The sequence below is a fragment of the Eulemur rufifrons genome, chromosome 4, assembly GCF_041146395.1.
Source record: "Eulemur rufifrons isolate Redbay chromosome 4, OSU_ERuf_1, whole genome shotgun sequence".
Taxonomy (NCBI): domain Eukaryota; kingdom Metazoa; phylum Chordata; class Mammalia; order Primates; family Lemuridae; genus Eulemur; species Eulemur rufifrons.
Genome location: NC_090986.1, coordinates 40,117,341 through 40,135,480, shown reverse-complemented (window position 1 = coordinate 40,135,480; position 18,140 = coordinate 40,117,341). Strand labels below are relative to the sequence as shown.

The following is an 18,140-nucleotide window of genomic DNA, read 5'->3' as shown; positions in this document are numbered from 1 at the left end:
ACAGAGGGAGATCCTATCTAGGAAGAAAGAAAGAAAGAGAGAGAGAGAGAGAGAGAGAAGGAAGGAGAGAAAGAAAGAAAGGAAAGAGAGAGAAAGAGAAAGAAAGAGAAAGAGAGAGAGAGAAGAAGGAAGGAAGGAAGGAGGGAGGGAGGGAGGGAGAGAGAAGAGAAGAGAAGAGAAGGGAAAAGAGAAAGGAAGGGAAGGAAATTGTTAGGCAGAATGAAGAAGACACAGAAAAAAGCTAGATTGGTTTTATAGATTTGACTTTGGACAATGTAATTATTTTGTTTTTTTTAATTGGTAAAACTACAATTTACTTATTCCTGAGTTCTAATGACACTAAGTATATATTCTTTTTTTAAAATTTTACTTCAAAATATTAAGGGAGAATTAAAGGGATATAAATATTTTTGTTACATGGATAGTTTTTGTAATGCTTGATTCAGGACTATAAGTGTCATTATTTTTAAAATTATAAAACAAAATCCAAATTCAAACAGCAGTTCCTAAAACTCTAAAATAAATTAAAATTAATCCCAAATGTACATCTAATTAATGGATAATCACACAGAGGGGGATTATTTCAACTTATTTTAAAACACAGCCCTTTGACTATACACATTTTAGTTGGGATAGCCTCAAAGGACAAATACACACGCACACAGCAAATGAATAATTAAATGATTTTCTAATTCTAGCATTCCCAATGTCATTGATAACAGGGATTCTAGATATATGAGAAAGAAGATTCAGGTGTCCCTGTGGTCCTTATTTTGAATTAGTATCGTGAGTATAAATTCATGAGGTATTTTATCTTTAAAAAAAGACATATACACATTAAATGTATTTATACATAAATATATACATACATAGAAATATATGTATATACACACATAGAAATAATGTGAATGTATCAATATATGTATGTGTACGTGTAAAAGAAATCAGGGCACTTTGAAAAAATAGCTGGATCCAGGTATGAGGCAGGAAATGTGTAAGATGAGCTTGGAACCAGAGAGCAAGACTCCAAGGGGCTTACAAGGAGTACGTCTAAAGGACTCAGCAGGTAAGCTGAAGAGGGGCCCATACAACAAAGATATATGATCCAGTTTCTTTAACAAATAAAATTCAAGAGAACAAAAAAGGAGGGAGAGAGAGAAAGAGAGAGAGAGAGAGAGACGGGGACCTATAGATTTAAAGGGATTTAAGATCAAAGGATACTTAAGAAACATAACCAATTGTAACATATGAGTGTTATTTGGATTTTAATTCAAACAAACTATTAAAAATTTGATATTTGAAAAAAAGAAATTTTTTTTTCAGTGTGATGATAGTATGGTTATTTTTAAGGGTCCTTATAATTTAGAGATACACATAAGGAATTATCATGAATGTGTTTTAAAATAATAAAGGAGGAGAGGAAGTAGGTAGAGAATAAATGAAACAGGTTTGACTAAGAGCTGAAAACTATTGAATCTGGTATGATGGATAAATTGGATACACTGTACAAAGCTTATTTACTTTTATAAGTTTAATATTTTTACAATAAAAAATTGAATATTTTATTAACATAAGCACACAAAACATAAACTTATAATTAAATTGATGAAGTGGATGACTTCTCCTTCTCCTTCTTCATTTACATGATACAATTTAAAAAAACAAACAATAAGGATTTTGAATACTCTATAATAACAACATTAAATATATAAATGTTTTACATGTAATCTTTTTCTACATTATGCATAGTAGACTACTTTAAATCCCATGTTCGGTATGTGAATTTTCAGAGCTCAGGCTGTGGTGCAAATTACGTCAGTTCAAAAAATATGATTTAGGCCAGGCGCGGTGGCTCACGCCTGTAATCCTAGCACTCTGGGAGGCCAAGGTGGGTGGATCGTTTGAGCTCAGGAGTTCCAGGCCAACCTGAGCAAGAGCAAGACCCTGTCTCTACTAAGAATAGAAAGAAATTATATGGACAACTAAAAATATATATAGAAAAATTAGTCGGGCATGGTGGCGCATGCCTGTAGTCCCAGCTACTCAGGAGGCTGAGGCAGGAGGATTGCTTGAGCCCAGGAGTTTGAGGTTGCTGGAACTAGGCTGACACCATGGCACTCTAGCCTGGGCAACAGAATGAGACTCGGTCTCAAAAAAAAAAAAAAAAATATATGATTTAAAAATGTTTATGTTTATATCCACTACTATTATAAAATACAGCATGAAGTTTAGCATTATGTATTGCATTATACTTATAAAAAGACTTGAGAACAACTCTCATAAACCTACAAAACATTATACTCTAAAAATTCTGTCCTGAATCCTTGTATATAACCGATAGCACCTAACCACCTACTGATTTTCTGTATTTAAATACTATAAAAGAAGTTATACTTCTGAACACAGGCAAAGCATTCTTTAAGATATCACTAGAGAACCTCAAACCAAATTTTAAATTTAAATTCATACTAAGAACCAATGCCTACCTTGTAGTGCATCACACAGGCAGGTTTATACGGGTGCTCGCTCTCTATGACAGCATAGTGATTAGAGGTTGTACAAGCAGAGAGGCCTTGTTCAGGCTGGTTTCCCGTGGTGCTATCTGTTGACTGATTAGGATTGAATGCAGGAGGTGCATACTTCTGATTCAAAATGGCAACTGAGGGAAGTAATTGTTGAACAAGGCCAAAGACTTCTACAGCCACCTAGTATACATAGTAAAAAATGATTAAATGAGATAATAAATGTGAAAGTGCTTTTACAATTATGAATTACTATTAACTATTGGTTATTACCCTTACTATCAACAATTTCCATTTAGAGTTTCCACTAAGTTTTTGTTCAAAGAGAAATCTGTTCTATGGATAAAAAAAGATTTATCTCAGATGTCTTATATGTTATATGAAAATAATCTAGTATATATTTTTAAACACTTGCTTTTTTGTGATATGAAGTGAATTGTTTAAGTCAATAGTAATTATGCCAAAGAATCAATAGTTTATGATTTCTTCCATGTCTTGAATATTTCACTATTTCAAAACACTCCTACCCTTTGACATTGCTATTGTTATTTAAGATGGAGAAGAAAATCTCAGTTAACTTTATCTCTCCTTATATATTATGTTTCTAAAATGTATTTCCCATTCCCAAATTCTTCAAATGTAAAGCCAGTAAGTAAGGATATTAATTCACTAAACAATACTAAGAACAGAGAGGTTTAACTATTAATAATAACTTCTACCATTTAACATGTTTATCTCTACTTCTCACCTATAACCCAGGTGCCTCAAAGATTACAGTATTTTTAAAGGAAAGACACAAAGTCTAAAAAAATGATTTTTTTTTTTTAAAAAAGATTCCAACTTATAGAATTAAATTACACACCTTGGGAATAGCAGCAGCTACCGGTCCTATGTAGGCTATAATAAGGGGAAGCAGCATGGAAAACAGACTGGAAGAACTAAGCAGTTCTGGAATGTCATCAGCTAAAAAAGGCATTAAAACTATAGTTAGAACGTAATCTCACTGTACTGTATACATGCTATACTAAATATATATTCTGTTTTCTTGAGCAAAATTATGTTGACATTAATTGAGTACTTAAAAAAAGACCTGGTACTTTTCTAATGGCTTTATTTACATGTTTTCTTTCAAATAATCCTCACAATAAGATACTTTTATTATCCCCATTTTTTTAAAAGGAAAACCAAGGCACACAGTGCTTAAGTACCTTACCCAAAATACTTAATGTGTATTAGGTGTAAGTATTAGGTAAAATGACAGAGCCAGGATTTGAACCTAGGATAACTGAGCCATGGACTCTAAACTACCGCTCTGGCACCAAACATGGTTTTATCAGCGACATTAGGCAAATTACTTCAGTAAAATAGGACAGTAATAGTATTTCCCTCATTTGGATGTTGTACAGATTGAGTTAATATATAAAAAACACTTAGAACAATGCCTATTACATATTAAGCACTCCAAAAACGTTTGCTGTCATTAAGTTATACTGCCTTCTATTTTTCTAAAGAAAGCACTTTGCTGATGAACACTTTAGTCTTTTATTCATGTATATTGTACTGGAAAGATAAACTGAGTCCAGATTGTGAAGACTTCTACATTATAGGCCAATTAGTCTCCCCCACCCCCCAATATTGGTTTCCTGATCTGCTGTTGCATCAGAATAGGCTGGGCACTTATTTAAAAAAATGCAGTTTAGCCTAGCTTAAACCCCTGGGGATAGAGCAAATATTCTTTACTTTTAGTATGTTTCCCAGGTGATTCAGATGTGCAACTAGGTTTAGAAATGAATGTTACAGATAACAGTAAGGGGATGGGGGTAACAGTGAATGTTTTTATAATAATTCTGCTGCCAGTGCAGAGAATGACAAGGTAACTAGAGAGAAATGGGGGAAACATGGCAGTGAGATTATTAGGATATTATCCATCCATCAAAAAGAGGACATAGGCCGAGAGCACTGGCTCATGCCTATAATCCTAGTACTCTGGAAGGCCGAGGCGGGAGGATTGCTTGAACTCAGGAGTTTGAGACTAGATTAAGCAAGAGTGAAAGACCACTTCCCACTCCCCGGCCCATACTAAAAAAAAAATAGAAAAATTAGCCAGCATCATAGCATGTGCCTGTAGTCCCAGCTACTCCAGAGGCTGAGGCAGGAGGATTATTTGAGCCCAGGAGTTTGAGGTTACAGCAAGCTACCATGATACCACTGCACTCTACCTGGGGTGACAGAGAGATACTCTGTCTCAAAAAACAAAAAGGGGGACACCCACTTGTATCATGGCAGCCTGAACTACAGCAATGGGAGAGGGGAGAAAGATGAGAAGACAAAATGGAGAGTTTCCATTGGAAGAACTCAAAGAACCGAATTTAGACAGTGAATATGAGAAGACTTTTAGGGATACCCAGACCTTTGGGTGAATGGCAATACATTACTGAAAACAGAACATAGGAGAAAAAGCTTTTGACTACTAAAAGAAGAATAATGCAAAGACACAGTTTAATCAAGATAGAATTTTTCTCTGACTGGGTCAATTAAGAAAATAAGAATATCAGACAATTGCTTTTGAACATTCTAAAAAATTCTGCGTTAGACCATGGAGAGCATGACTTACCCGAAATTAACATATGCATAGATCCATAATGAATAAAACACTTTGGGATTCTACAAGATGTTTCCTAAATAACTGTGCACAAGGTAGGGAATAAAGAATTTAAAATATGACTATTGAGAAAGAAAAAGAAAAATCTTACCATCCACAGCAAGAGCTCTGTGCAAGAGGTCCTTAGCAGCTCGGACGACAGTGCTTACCACAGAGAGAGCTCTGCTACAGTTTTTATCTTCTTCATTAGCTTTACTCAGAAGTTGGGATTGTAAATCTCCATCAAATTCACTCCTGTAGCATGAGTAAATATGAAATTATTTTACAATGGTAGGTAAACATGATTGAATGCTAAGAATCATATCTAGATCAGAGCTCCTCACTTTAATTTACAGTTTTAAAAAGTTAATGTAAAGCTAAAAAAGTAAACATGCAATTATATAATTTCATGGAGTGATAAGGGCTTCAAAGAAAAATAAAGCAGCATAGGGCATAAAATAAAGTGTGTTATTTTAAATAAGATCAATTCTCTGAGGAATTGGTATTTAACAAAGGCCTGAATTATATTTAAAACAACAACAACAACAACAACAACAACAAAACAACCATGCTAAGATCTGAGGGAAAACTCTCAGGGCAAAGGGAACAGATCGGTGGGTTCAAGGAACAGAATGGAGACAAGTATGGCTGGAATGAAAGGAGAAACAGTGAAGGGTGATGGGTGGGAAGTGAGTCAAGACAGGTGAGGTTTGAAGCCCACAATAATACCTTCACATTTTATACTGGTATAGGAATGGGATGCTATTGGGTTTTAAGCAAGGGCAGAACTTGGTATGATTCATATTTTTATCGGACCACTCTGGCTGTGCTGTGGAGAACTGACTGTAGGAGGGCAGCAAAAGGAGGGAAACTAGTTGAGAGGCTACTACAGTTAGCAGGTGGAGGCAGTAGTGGCTTGGGCTAGACTATTGATTAAGAGAGTGGTAGGAAAGTCAGATTTAGCACATTTTAAAAGTACAGCAGCCAGGAGTTGTTGACTAGATGTCAAGTGTGAAAGAAAATGAGAAGTCAAGAATGACTTCAGGGTGTCTGGCTGTAACTGTGGATGGAAGAGCAATACCCTGGACACATTAAACGTAGTATGTCTATTAGCCAACCACGGAGAGCATACTTAAACAGAAGATACAGTGAAGTGGTTAAGAGTGCATCATTTGGAGTCTGATTTCCTCCTACAAGCGCCAGTCTCCAACTCCTGACCTCAAGTGATCCTTCCACCTCAGCCTCCCAGAGTGTTAGGATTACAGGTGTGAGTCACCGCACCCAGCCTAATTTAATGTTTTCATTTAAAGCTAAGTAGAAAACATTAAAATATCTAAAATAGTGTATTTTGTATAAGATATAAAGTTTGGATAGCAGATGCTATTAATGGATTGCTAGCTTTCTGAAATACATAACTCATCTTTTGCACATAATATAGCTTTTAATCTATGATTTGAAAAAGAGAATAATGTACTGTTTATTATAGTGCTTATGTAACAGAAAAACTTTCTTCACTGGGGTAAAAAGACTAAACAGCTTTTGTATCTCAGCAGCAACACTGCACTACATATAGAGCTATTTACTGCCTAATTTTTCTGTTATATTTTGCATGGAAAAAGGAAGCAGAAAATATAGGAAAATTATTTTATACTAACTACCTAGGCAGTGTCCCCAGACTGTTTATGAAGGAAATGGAAAAAGCAGCAAGCCTCCTCAAGTGATATCCAACTTCAGTTAATGCTAAGTGAGGCTGAAGACAAATGTGGTAAATAGTACTCATTACTACCTAAGATTCTAGCTATGTTGCTAGAAGAAAAATTCAGCCTCAGTGAGAAACACATATTTAAAAGTTTTTTAACCCAAAGGTTATCATTCTTTATTTTCCACTGTATACATAAGGAATGGTTTTTGTTAAAAATATTATAAGAAATACACCATTATACATTCTAGGGCACCAGCGGTTAGATTGGGCAGGTACAAGATTCACAGACTTCAAAATATTCTGCAGGCTGGATAACAGGATCTAGGCACCACCACTACCTAGGTAGAGTCAATCTGATCATTGATTTTTGGTATTTTATAAAATGAAATGAATAAATTCCATTTAAATTTGAAATTGCAGATCAGAAATTATGAAGTGACAGCAACAGCACATACGCCCAGTATACAAAAATTTCAATATTAAAGAAATAATGGCAAAAAACGTTTTAAAGCATTTACCATTATAGTAAAAATTATATTTATGTATTAAAATGACACTTTTTACATAAATTCGCACAAGTATGTGCTAAGAAAATACACTTTACAATTTAATTATAACTATCCAGTTAGCAATTTGACTTTGGTACTAAATTATGTATGTTCTACCACTGTAAAGTATTTCCCTTATCTCTATACATACACCTACCTATAGTAGAGTATCTGTGGAATCTGTCCTCTAGTTTGGTTTGTGCCGTTACTACTCAAGCTACACGTGCTGAATGTAAATGTCACACCATCAGGACACTGAACTGTGGTCATTCCTCCATCTCCATTGGCTGTACGGCTTCCATAGTTCCTCAAGCGCACAGCATATTTAACATTTTCCTTAATGATAAGGATATAAGACATGTTTATATTTATTAATAATGTACAGAGGATATACAAAAAGAACTCTAGCAGTAAACTGGGCAAATATATTGAACTTCTTTGTCATATTTATAGACAATGTTATTGAATAAGTTGTTAATGAATCAAATATGATAACTAACATTTACTGAATGTCTATTATGTAACAGAAACTGTCCTGAGTACTTTATGAGATTTAATTAAATTCATCCTTAAAATGACCTCATGAGATAAGCATCATTATTATCTCTATTTTATAGAGGAGGACTCTGAGGTACAGAGAGGTTAAGTAACTTGCTCAAAGTCACACAGTAAGCGATGGAACTAGGATTTGAACATAAGCAGTGTGACTGGTGCTGGCTCTCAATTACACTGCCAGAATAGTAGCCATAATAAAAGATTTTAAATACATAATATTTTTCCTTGATAAATTCAACTTTTAAAATAATTTTAAATCTGAAAAAGAATAATGAGGAGTCCATTATATTTTTATTTTAAGAGACAGAAATACATAGGCAGATGGACACGGAAAAAAATACCTGTAAGAAAAAAGTTGTCCAAAATATGATCCACTGTACATTGAATATGTGAGCTATAGATACTAGTGTTTTATGACCCAGGATATAAATTTCACGATGAAGGCTTTTTGGTTTTTCAGTATCTAAACTCTTTTTGATGAAGTCAGTCTCTGATAAACCTACTTTATCCAAAATTCTGCTATATGATGAAATTTATTTCAGTTGAATTCAGAAATACTTTAATGTTAATAATTACTTTAATGTTGTAAAATTTCTCTATTTTGCTAAATATTTATAATTAAATTACATAAAGTGATGACTTTAATAGTTCATATTAACTATTAAGACCACTTGTTTTTAAAATGAATTTTGGCACAGAAAGAAAGACAGGGACATTTATTGAGTTGCTCTAACATGCTAGACACTGAGGCAGTAGGTACAATGTAGGTCTTATTCTTCCAATCTACAGATAAGTTTCAAAGTGGTTAAATGATAACTTGCCAATGTCTTAAACCTAATATGTAGAAGCAGGTATCTGAAGCTAGATCTGTTTGACACTAAAACCTAATAATACTTCCTACTGTTCCAGACCTTACAAGATGTTATGCAAACACAGAATATAATATCTATAGTATTAATAGAATATAATACAATATCAGGTACATAGCAGGTACTTCATAAATACTTGAAGCACCACATAAGGGATAATTTAGGAATAGCTGTATGTAACAAAGAAAACTCACTGAACACTTTTCATTATTTTTAACTACACAATAATACCTCTTATTTACAATAGAGACACATGGTTGAAATTACCTTTAAAGGAACAACTTTGTCAAGTCTTATTTCAGCTATGTCACTGGGTGAATCATCTGTTGTATAAGTTCCTTTGACTAATTCTAGAGATGTCCATCTGTGGGAATGAGTTGAATCTCCTGCATGTTCACTCTAACAAAAACAAAACCCACCAGGTTCTTAATTTTATTATATGAACAATTTTGATTTATAATTGCTATTTTTAAAGGGTTTATTTTCTGGCATACAAAATTAGTCATTAATATTTCCCCATTCTTACTAAAGAAAAAAATTTTGGTATTCTATTCATTTTTATTTGATTTCCTGAGGAGACTACAACATAAAGGGCTTTTCTCATCTGATGTTTTAAACTATTTCTACTTCTTCATAATAAGAGTGCTATACCTAATTAGAGAAACTTATGAAGTAGAGAATTATTTCAAATTAAGTACTCAAAGGAATCAAGCTAGAGATAGATTGCTATTTATTAGGAAATGATTCACCTGCTACCTTTCTTCCCATTTTACTAAAACTTTGTGAAAACTCAGGTACCTTAAATAATTTATAGAACACAGAAAGATACAGCTAAATCAATCAGTAAATAGTGTCTTTACTACAGAAACTGCTTAACCACTGATAGAGGTAGTAATGTCCATCTGAACACTGTTCATGCTTCTTGGGGAAGAAAACTACACAAGACTTGTAATCAAAAGCTTAGCTAAATACTTCCTAGTTTTTAATTTCATCTAAAATCTTTCCCTTTCTGAAATTACACAAAATATGAAGCAGGAAAGATCCATGATGGCACTCAAGCAATTAAGTAAAATCATTCTCTTTCAGTTTCTTTAATGGCACTTATCTGTAATTGATCTGCTAAACGTTTAAAGGTTTGAACCCATCATACTCGGACAATGATAAGTCCTGATATACAACCCCCACAGCAGGATGAACCCTGTAAGAGTGATACTTACATCATCAACCAACACCTCTAATTCATATTCATGAATTCCACCTCCTCCATAGACAGAGAAACCAACCACAACTATTCCAGGTTTGTCTACTGAAAAACAGATTGCATCAGGGGACCCATTCCCAGTGTTCCAACTTCTTCCCTGACTCGTTTTTGTGAATCGGTTAGCACTAGCTTTTACCGAGTGAAGAGAATTAAGTCCATCAACCTGTGAACAACAAAAGCAATTACATCAGTAGTTGGTACACCTTTAACAAAACTATCCAAAGGATTCTAAGAAATCCAATAAACTAACCTATATTTAATAAGTAGGTTTAAGCCTTCCTAAAGGTACATTCTGTTAAAAGATTAACCCATAACCAAACCAGATGTTATCATTCTAAATTCACAAATCAATCACTTGACAAATTTTCTTCATTTACTCATATCAAACTATATATTTCACTTAATTATAATGTCAGAACTACAAACTTGTAAGTTTTCACAGTCATAACATAATGAATGATCACTCACTTTGAAAAGAAATATCAAACATTTTATCAACATTCTAAAAACCAATAGTTTTCAAACTATGCTACAAAGGCACTAGGACTTCTGTAGAGATAGGTGTGTAAGGAAGAGGTGAATTCAAGGTTCCCCTCTTCAATCAGACCACCTGTTCTTATCTGTGAATTTCCAAATAAGACTTGATTTGAAGAAAATGGTCTATAACCTAAGTTTGAATACCACTGAGGTATAACGTGATGTTTTTATAACTTGGCATTCAATATTTGAGTTTATATACATGCACAACCACCCTAATTCAAACTCTCATTAGAGAAGATAAGAGTACTTATTCTAGTTTAAAACTGCTCTTTTTATTTACACAGCCTGCTTCTAATCTAAGTTGGCTGTAGAAATTTGGGAGAATAAACAGAAGAAAAAACTGAAGTTCATGATTCCAGCAAGAATTACAAACCTCTGAGAAAAAAACACAGATATCTAAAGCCAGGATCTTTGAGAACTCCCAAGGTTGTATATTAAACACCCTGCAATTTTGGGCATTCCTTTTCATTACAAAGGTAAGTTCACAGGGGATAACTCTTTAGTAAACCTCAGAAGATGATCTATGCATTACAGACTTTCCTGCATCCTCCAGGGTTTAGCACAAAAGGGAAGCATATAGTCTGAATGAATAAATTTTTAAAAAGTTGAAAATTTTCTGATAAAGGCTTCAATGGCCTACTAGGCCAAAGTCAAAGCAGAGCCAAGGTGTGAACCTCTTTACCTTTCCCACACTTTTGGATCAGTATTAGAAGCTCGACTTCACCAACATTACTCATCATCCAGCAATGAGAACTATGTTTGCTTTCACTGGGGCATGGTGGTGGGGTTGTACAATGGGGCATATGAGAAGCTAGTCTAAGAGGAAAACATGTACTTTGTATCACTGTGAAATTCTGGTACACTGGTGAGGGAGAGGAAGCAAACCAGAGCAGATGAGAGGTATAAGGAAAGGGAGAGGAAAAAAAAAAAAAAAGCTCAGTTTGAAGAAATTTTATTTTTAAAGAATACAGTGGGACTGCTGATCCATTTTGAAATTAATTTCTACCAAGCCAAAATATGTATTAAAAAACTATGTGGAAATTTTAAACATGTGTATATTACCCAGTCTCAAAATATAATTTATTACCTCAGATCCCAGGGCTGATGCTGTCAGTTCACTGACAATACTGGCCAGTAATCCACAAGTGTTAGAGACTAGGTGGGAGGAGAAGAGTTCATTTTCTCTCCTCAGGCTGTTCCTGACTGGCAGCACTACAATAACCAGCATTTTCTCCAGAACTTCACGGAAGCTTGTCATCCCTGAGATATTCTCTTCACTCTATAATACACAAGAAGAAAAAGTTCTAAGGTATTGTTTTATTTTCCTTCACATGAGTACTCAGTTGCAAAATCTTGTCTCTCTACCTGATACCCTTGAACTTCAGACTTGAATCAGAATCTATTTCTGCAAATCTCTCCAGTTGTATGTGGAGTCACCATATCTACTTTTTACCTAGAAGTTACTTTCTGAATTATTAGTTTCTGTGTATTAAAGTATCACACATCTATAAGATTTGTTTTTATTAGCTTTGATTCATGTTCACACATTCTCTTCAAGTCACAAGCCTATGTGACAGACAGAAAATTATTCTTCCCATTTGAAAAGGTTTTTCTATAGGAAAAGATTCTAATCTGAGATAGTTATTACTAGTGTATTTAGAGGTCAAGCAACTCTAAATAGTCTGTGCAAATCAATTTTCTAACAAAATTCTTTTTTTTACATGCATGTGATTGCTATGCAGTTTACAATTTCTACTGTTTCTGATTTCCTAATTGGAGATCAGAAAATTCCAACCCCTATCAATGGAAAAAATTACAAGAAAAGAAATCATAGAGTCCCATAAAACACCCAAGGAAAAATACATGTTTTCCAGGAAAAAAAATGGGAAAAAGTGATTGATTTAGCCAATATCCAGCATGAAAATTATTTATCTCCTCTACCATCCTCTATGTCTTTTAGCTTACTGTAGACAGAGAGCAAAATATTATACATTCAATTTCATCAGGAGGCCGTTGTGACCAATGAGCCTTCAGTTTTACCGTGTACTAGAAAATCAAACAATTTGGGATCTAGTTCCAGTTTTTTCCTAGTGTCTCAACTTCATCTGTGAAATCAGGGGAACTATTGGCTATGATTCAATTATTGAAACCACCTTGTTACTCCCTGAGAAAGCAAGTTCTTCCACAATATTTACATTCCACACTACTTTACAAGCTACAATATATGTAACACATTCAATAGATTTCATAAAATCATAAAATCTCAGGGTGGACAGGAGCCTTAAAGTTAAATCATTCTCTTCTCAAGATAAATCAAATAAGTAAATGAGTATAATTTCAATCCATTTGGAAATTAGGTAACTTTTCAGTTAAAATTATCATGAGTATTATAAAAATTACTCTCAACTTTTTTCCTAATGTACAATCTTAGGCTGAAACAAAAAACTGCTCAGAGATAATCTTTCATTTGTAAGTTATTTCTATTATTTAAATAAGACTACTATAATATTTTGGTTAATTTCTTACATATTTAGTTTTGCTGGATTTAAAACAATCAATTATTGATTTTGTTAAAATTCTAGTTCTTTTATCCCTTATATCTTTTCATCTCTAGAAACTTTACTTTCTAAGACATCTCAGAAAGTTAGCTTTTAATAAAACTCAATCCCCAATTGTACTTCGTAATCAAGAATCTTGTGGGACTTCATTTGGAAGACAGGAATGGTAGAGTGTATTTATTTATTTATGCCTACTTAATTTCTATTTAGTAACTATCGATATTAATATAGGAAGATTCCCATATAATATAGAAATGAAGATTATCAATATGCTTTTGTTGAAGGATAAAAAAAAATTTAGTACATCACCAGCCACTAACACTTTTTAAAAAGATACTCTTGGCCGGGCGTGGTGGCTCACGCCTGTAATCCTAGCACTCTGGGAGGCCGAGGCGGGTGGATCGCTCAAGGTCAGGAGTTCGAGACCAGCCTGAGCGAGACCCCGTCTCTACTAAAAATAGAAAGACATTATATGGACAACTAAAAATCTATATAGAAAAAATTAGCCGGGCATGGTGGCGCATGCCTGTAGTCCCAGCTACTCGGGAGGCTGAGGCAGTAGGATCGCTTAAGCCGAGGAGTCTGAGGTTGCTGTGAGCTAGGCTGACGCCACGGCACTCACTCTAGCCTGGGCAACAAAGTGAGACTCTGTCTCAACAAAAAAAAAAAAAAAAAAAAAAGATACTCTTATTCATCAGTGGTGGGGAATGCAAGCTGACATTAGCTTTCCAAATGGTATTTTGGCAATTTGTAACAAACTCTTAACATACTTTCCTTTGACTTAAGAATTTTTCCACCCCTGAAGATTTATACTGGGGAAACCACTGTGAATATGCATGAAAATTTAGTCACTGATAGTTTCAGTAGCATTGTTTAAAATACTGAAATATTGTGACTAATCTAAATATATATATACACGCACATAAAAGATTGATTAAATATATTATGATACACTGAAATGGTAGAATGCTATGATATCCATTAAAAAGAGGATAGGAGAATACATACTAACCAGGACATGTCTTCATAGATTATTATTAATGTAGACACACAAATACACAATTATTAATTATTGAGACTCACTAAATTAGTACTTCCCTAAAAATGTTTTCAAAATTTAAAAAATTTTTTTACATTTTTTAAAAAAACACTATAACACTAAAAGAAATTCCAAAAGAAAAACACCAGATTACTTATAACTTTATTACCCCTGCATTATTTTCATTTCTCAGTATTCTCCTCCAATCAATAGCCTTTTGCATACATATTTTACATAGGTATTGTTTCTAAATACTTTCCGTTCTGATTTTAAAATTTAAAAACACTTCCCTGATACTATATGTAAATATACTTATTTGTAATGGCTGAATCATAGTCTATCAAGTTGATATACCCAACTTCAGCTGTTTCACTTAATGATGAACATTTAAGGTTCTAATTAAGGTTTCTAATGTTTTCTTTTAATAAAATAAACATATAGCTTTAGTCTCCCAATTATTCCCTCAAATAAGTTTCCTGTGAAAATACTGATAGCACATAATAGTGAATTGACAATTTATCTTCTAAAGTTATCTGCTAGTTTGTAGATCCCTAATTCAAGGGCTGCATTCAGTTTTCTCACTCCTGTCTCAAACAGTACCTAATTAAAATCTCAGTAAATAATAGGTAATACAATAAATACTTGCCAAAAGATTTAAAGAAAATTATTATTTAGACTAATTATATGCTACTATGAATAATCTACAAGTTTTTTTTCTCACAGTCTCACCAACATAGGAATTTATAAGAAAAAAATTTTTTCCTAATTTTTTAGAAATAAATTGATACCTCAATATTACTTTCATTCACACTTAATAGTAAGGTTGACATTTTTCCCACGCTGGCTTACTCTACTAGATTTACCTTTATTATTTCCATTAGGATCTTGCAAAGATATTAATTCTCTGAAAATTTTCTTCCCATTTTCCTATTACTCTTTTTTGTTTCTATATGTCATTGAAATTTTTCTGTTGCTTTAGCCAACAGAAAATTGTTACTGTACAATAATTAGGGTAACTATTCTATTTTCTACTCAGCAACTTGGTAATTATTAATATGGATAGCTTCATATGCGTCCCTTAGTTAATTTTTCTCTATAGTGCTAATAAACGAGAAGCAGTTATTAAAGAATGTTTCCTATGCTTATTATTTTACAGTGCCCATTTTAACATACCAAAATGTTATTGAGAAGGTATTTCAAAAATTCTTTATTTCCTTATCATTCTATTTCAGAAATCTGAAATATTGTATTAGAATATAAAAAAGATTGCTTATGGTATCTACAACTTACTTTCAAATCGTTCAGCAAAAAACAAATATATATTCACTGCATAACATTCAGATTTTTTAAAGGTAATTATTCAAAATAAAACATTACAGAAAAAATACTGCTCATTTTATAAATATGAGAATTAAAAAAAAATTCTAGTTCTTATGAAATAGATGTTTATTTATTATTTGTTAAATAATCATTTGGTAAATATATTTATCAATATAGGAAAATAAGCACTGTGATGTTATGATATGTATATACACATATATATAGGTTTTCCTCCACAGTTGCTGGCTGACTCCCACAGCCCTTGTTATAGTCTTTTGTTATGATATTGGGTATGTTAGATCTCAAGAAACACAATCTCTCTGACCTTCACCTGCCCCAAGGCAGGACTCTACTCTTCCCCCACCTTTCTGATTGTGGGTCATAAGACCTTCATTCTACCAGCCTGAGCAAGAGCTAGACCACATCTCTACTAAAAATAGGAAAAATTACCCAGGTGTGGTGGCACGCGCCCTGTAGTCCCAGCCACTTGGGAGGCTGAGGCAGGAGGACTGCTTGAGCCCAGGAGTCTGAAGTTGTAGTGAGCTACATGATGACACTGCACTCTACCTGGGGTGACAGAGTGAGGCTCTATTTAAAAAAAAAAGACCTCATTCCAGAGATGTTCCCATCCAACTAGAGGCCTGGACTTGTGACTGCCATCTGAAAGAGGTGGCAGTTTTGGGACTGAACCCTCACCCTATGGATCCGATGCCATCTCCAGGTAGACAGTGTCAGAACTGAATTAGAGAACACCCAGGTGATGTCTGTTGCTTCGTGTACGGGAAAAATACCCCCACACATTTGGTCACAGAAATCTTCTGTGTTGATGATTGTTGCGGTGTGAGAGTAGAGCGAAAAATATGGTTTTGGGAGTTTTTCCAAAAATAAGTGACGAGCTAAATAAGCCTCCAATTACAGTTTTATTGCCTCATTATAAATGAAATTTCAGAAAAAGACCCACCTGGCTGAGTTTTTCCATATGTGCCACCAAAAGAGGAAAACGATGAACTAGTGTTGAGTCATTCTCTGTGCTAACTTGTTTAACAATGGATCGCAGTAGTACTTCTCCATCATACGCAATAGGGAAGATCGAAGTCAGCTTAACAGAAGTATGGCACAGAGCTGACATAACAGCTGCAAGGAGTCGGCTACTCGATGTCTTGAAGTTTGCTTCTTGGATGTCCTTTGAAAGACAAAAATATGCCCCCCCAAAAAGTACTGCATCAGTATAATCCAAGTTTCTGGATTATAAATAAGTTATTAAATCGAACCAAAATTTTCTGTCACTCAGTCATTTAAAATGCCTTGTTATAGAATAATACTATATCAATACTCTAAACCACAATTGTTTAAATTACTATTCAATGAAAATTAAAAAATTAGGTACAGTCAAGAAAAATCAGCCCCCTGTGCTCTAGTGAATGAGTTTACGTATTTACATATCCTCCCAGAGTAAGATGCCAGAAAGGCCCCATTTAGAACACATCTAAGGTATTTTCAATAAGTACTAAAACTATTTTTCTCAAATAATGATATAAATTATAAATCTGTGCTACTATAAATCACATTTCACTAAGGTCACAAAATTATGTCATCACATTCCATAGTGTATCTAGAGAAATTAGAAGCATACTTACAAAATTTTATAATAAAGTATTAAAAACTTATCAACATGAGATACCCTAATTCACAAAAATTGTGTACATATTTCTTAGTTCATCAAATAATTGTGTTACAAAGTCAAGCATAAAAGCATAGCATCATTCCATATGTTAAACTAACTTGTGCTAAACCTAGCCCGTTCAGTAGTAAGGGAGGAAAACAACCATTTCAGACTGGGAAGATTGACAGAGAGTAGTTGATTTTTGTACTACTTGAGACAATCATCTTGTCCCTGGAAATTGAGTGGTAAATTACACTACCCTGCTACATGGATCCAAAGTTGTTAGGGATGCCCTGGTGATGAGTGAATTTGGGGGTTGGAGGGTAGTTTGGACTACCAGTACAATGTTGAATAGAAACGGTGAGAGCAGACATATTGTACTTTATTTACAAACTTAGGGGAGCAGTCAGTATGTCACTATTAAGTAGGATGTTATTAATAGGTATGGATTTTTTGTAGGTACCATCAGATTGAAGAAGTTTCCTTATATCCTAAAGTGTGCTGGGAAATTTTCATCATTGATTAACTGTTAATTTTGTCAAACATTTTCTCTGTAGCTATTGAGAGGATCATATGATTTGCCCTCTTTATCAGTAAATATGAATTACATTAATTTTCAAATGTTGAACTAACCTAGTATTTCTAAGATAAATCCCACTTGGTCATTATATATTATTTATATTGCTGGATTTGATTTGATAAGATTTTCTAGAACTTCTGAGTGCTATTCATATATAATTTCTTGTAATGTCTTCGTTAGGTATTGGTATGAGGATACGGCTAACCTCATGAAATTAGTTGGGAAGTGCTGTCTCATGTATTTTCCAAAAAAAAAAAATTGTAAAAGATTAATATTATTTCTTTTTTAAATGTTTAAAAGAATTTATAAATGATAATATTTGGGCCTGGAATTTTGTGGGAA

General features: G+C 33.7%; 1 protein-coding gene across 1 annotated transcript in view; it reads right to left on the bottom strand.

Annotated features, from left to right (window-relative positions):
• MYCBP2 (MYC binding protein 2) overlaps positions 1-18,140 on the bottom strand; it is a 251,274-nt gene that overhangs the window by 105,715 nt on the left and 127,419 nt on the right. Inside the window, exons 33-40 of the mRNA XM_069467662.1 lie at positions 16,517-16,738; positions 11,726-11,917; positions 10,055-10,261; positions 9,105-9,236; positions 7,571-7,749; positions 5,276-5,418; positions 3,385-3,485; positions 2,487-2,705 (exon numbers count right to left, since the gene is read on the bottom strand). Coding sequence (XP_069323763.1) covers positions 2,487-2,705; positions 3,385-3,485; positions 5,276-5,418; positions 7,571-7,749; positions 9,105-9,236; positions 10,055-10,261; positions 11,726-11,917; positions 16,517-16,738 — 1,395 coding nt within the window. The remainder of the gene's footprint in view (positions 1-2,486; positions 2,706-3,384; positions 3,486-5,275; positions 5,419-7,570; positions 7,750-9,104; positions 9,237-10,054; positions 10,262-11,725; positions 11,918-16,516; positions 16,739-18,140) is intronic.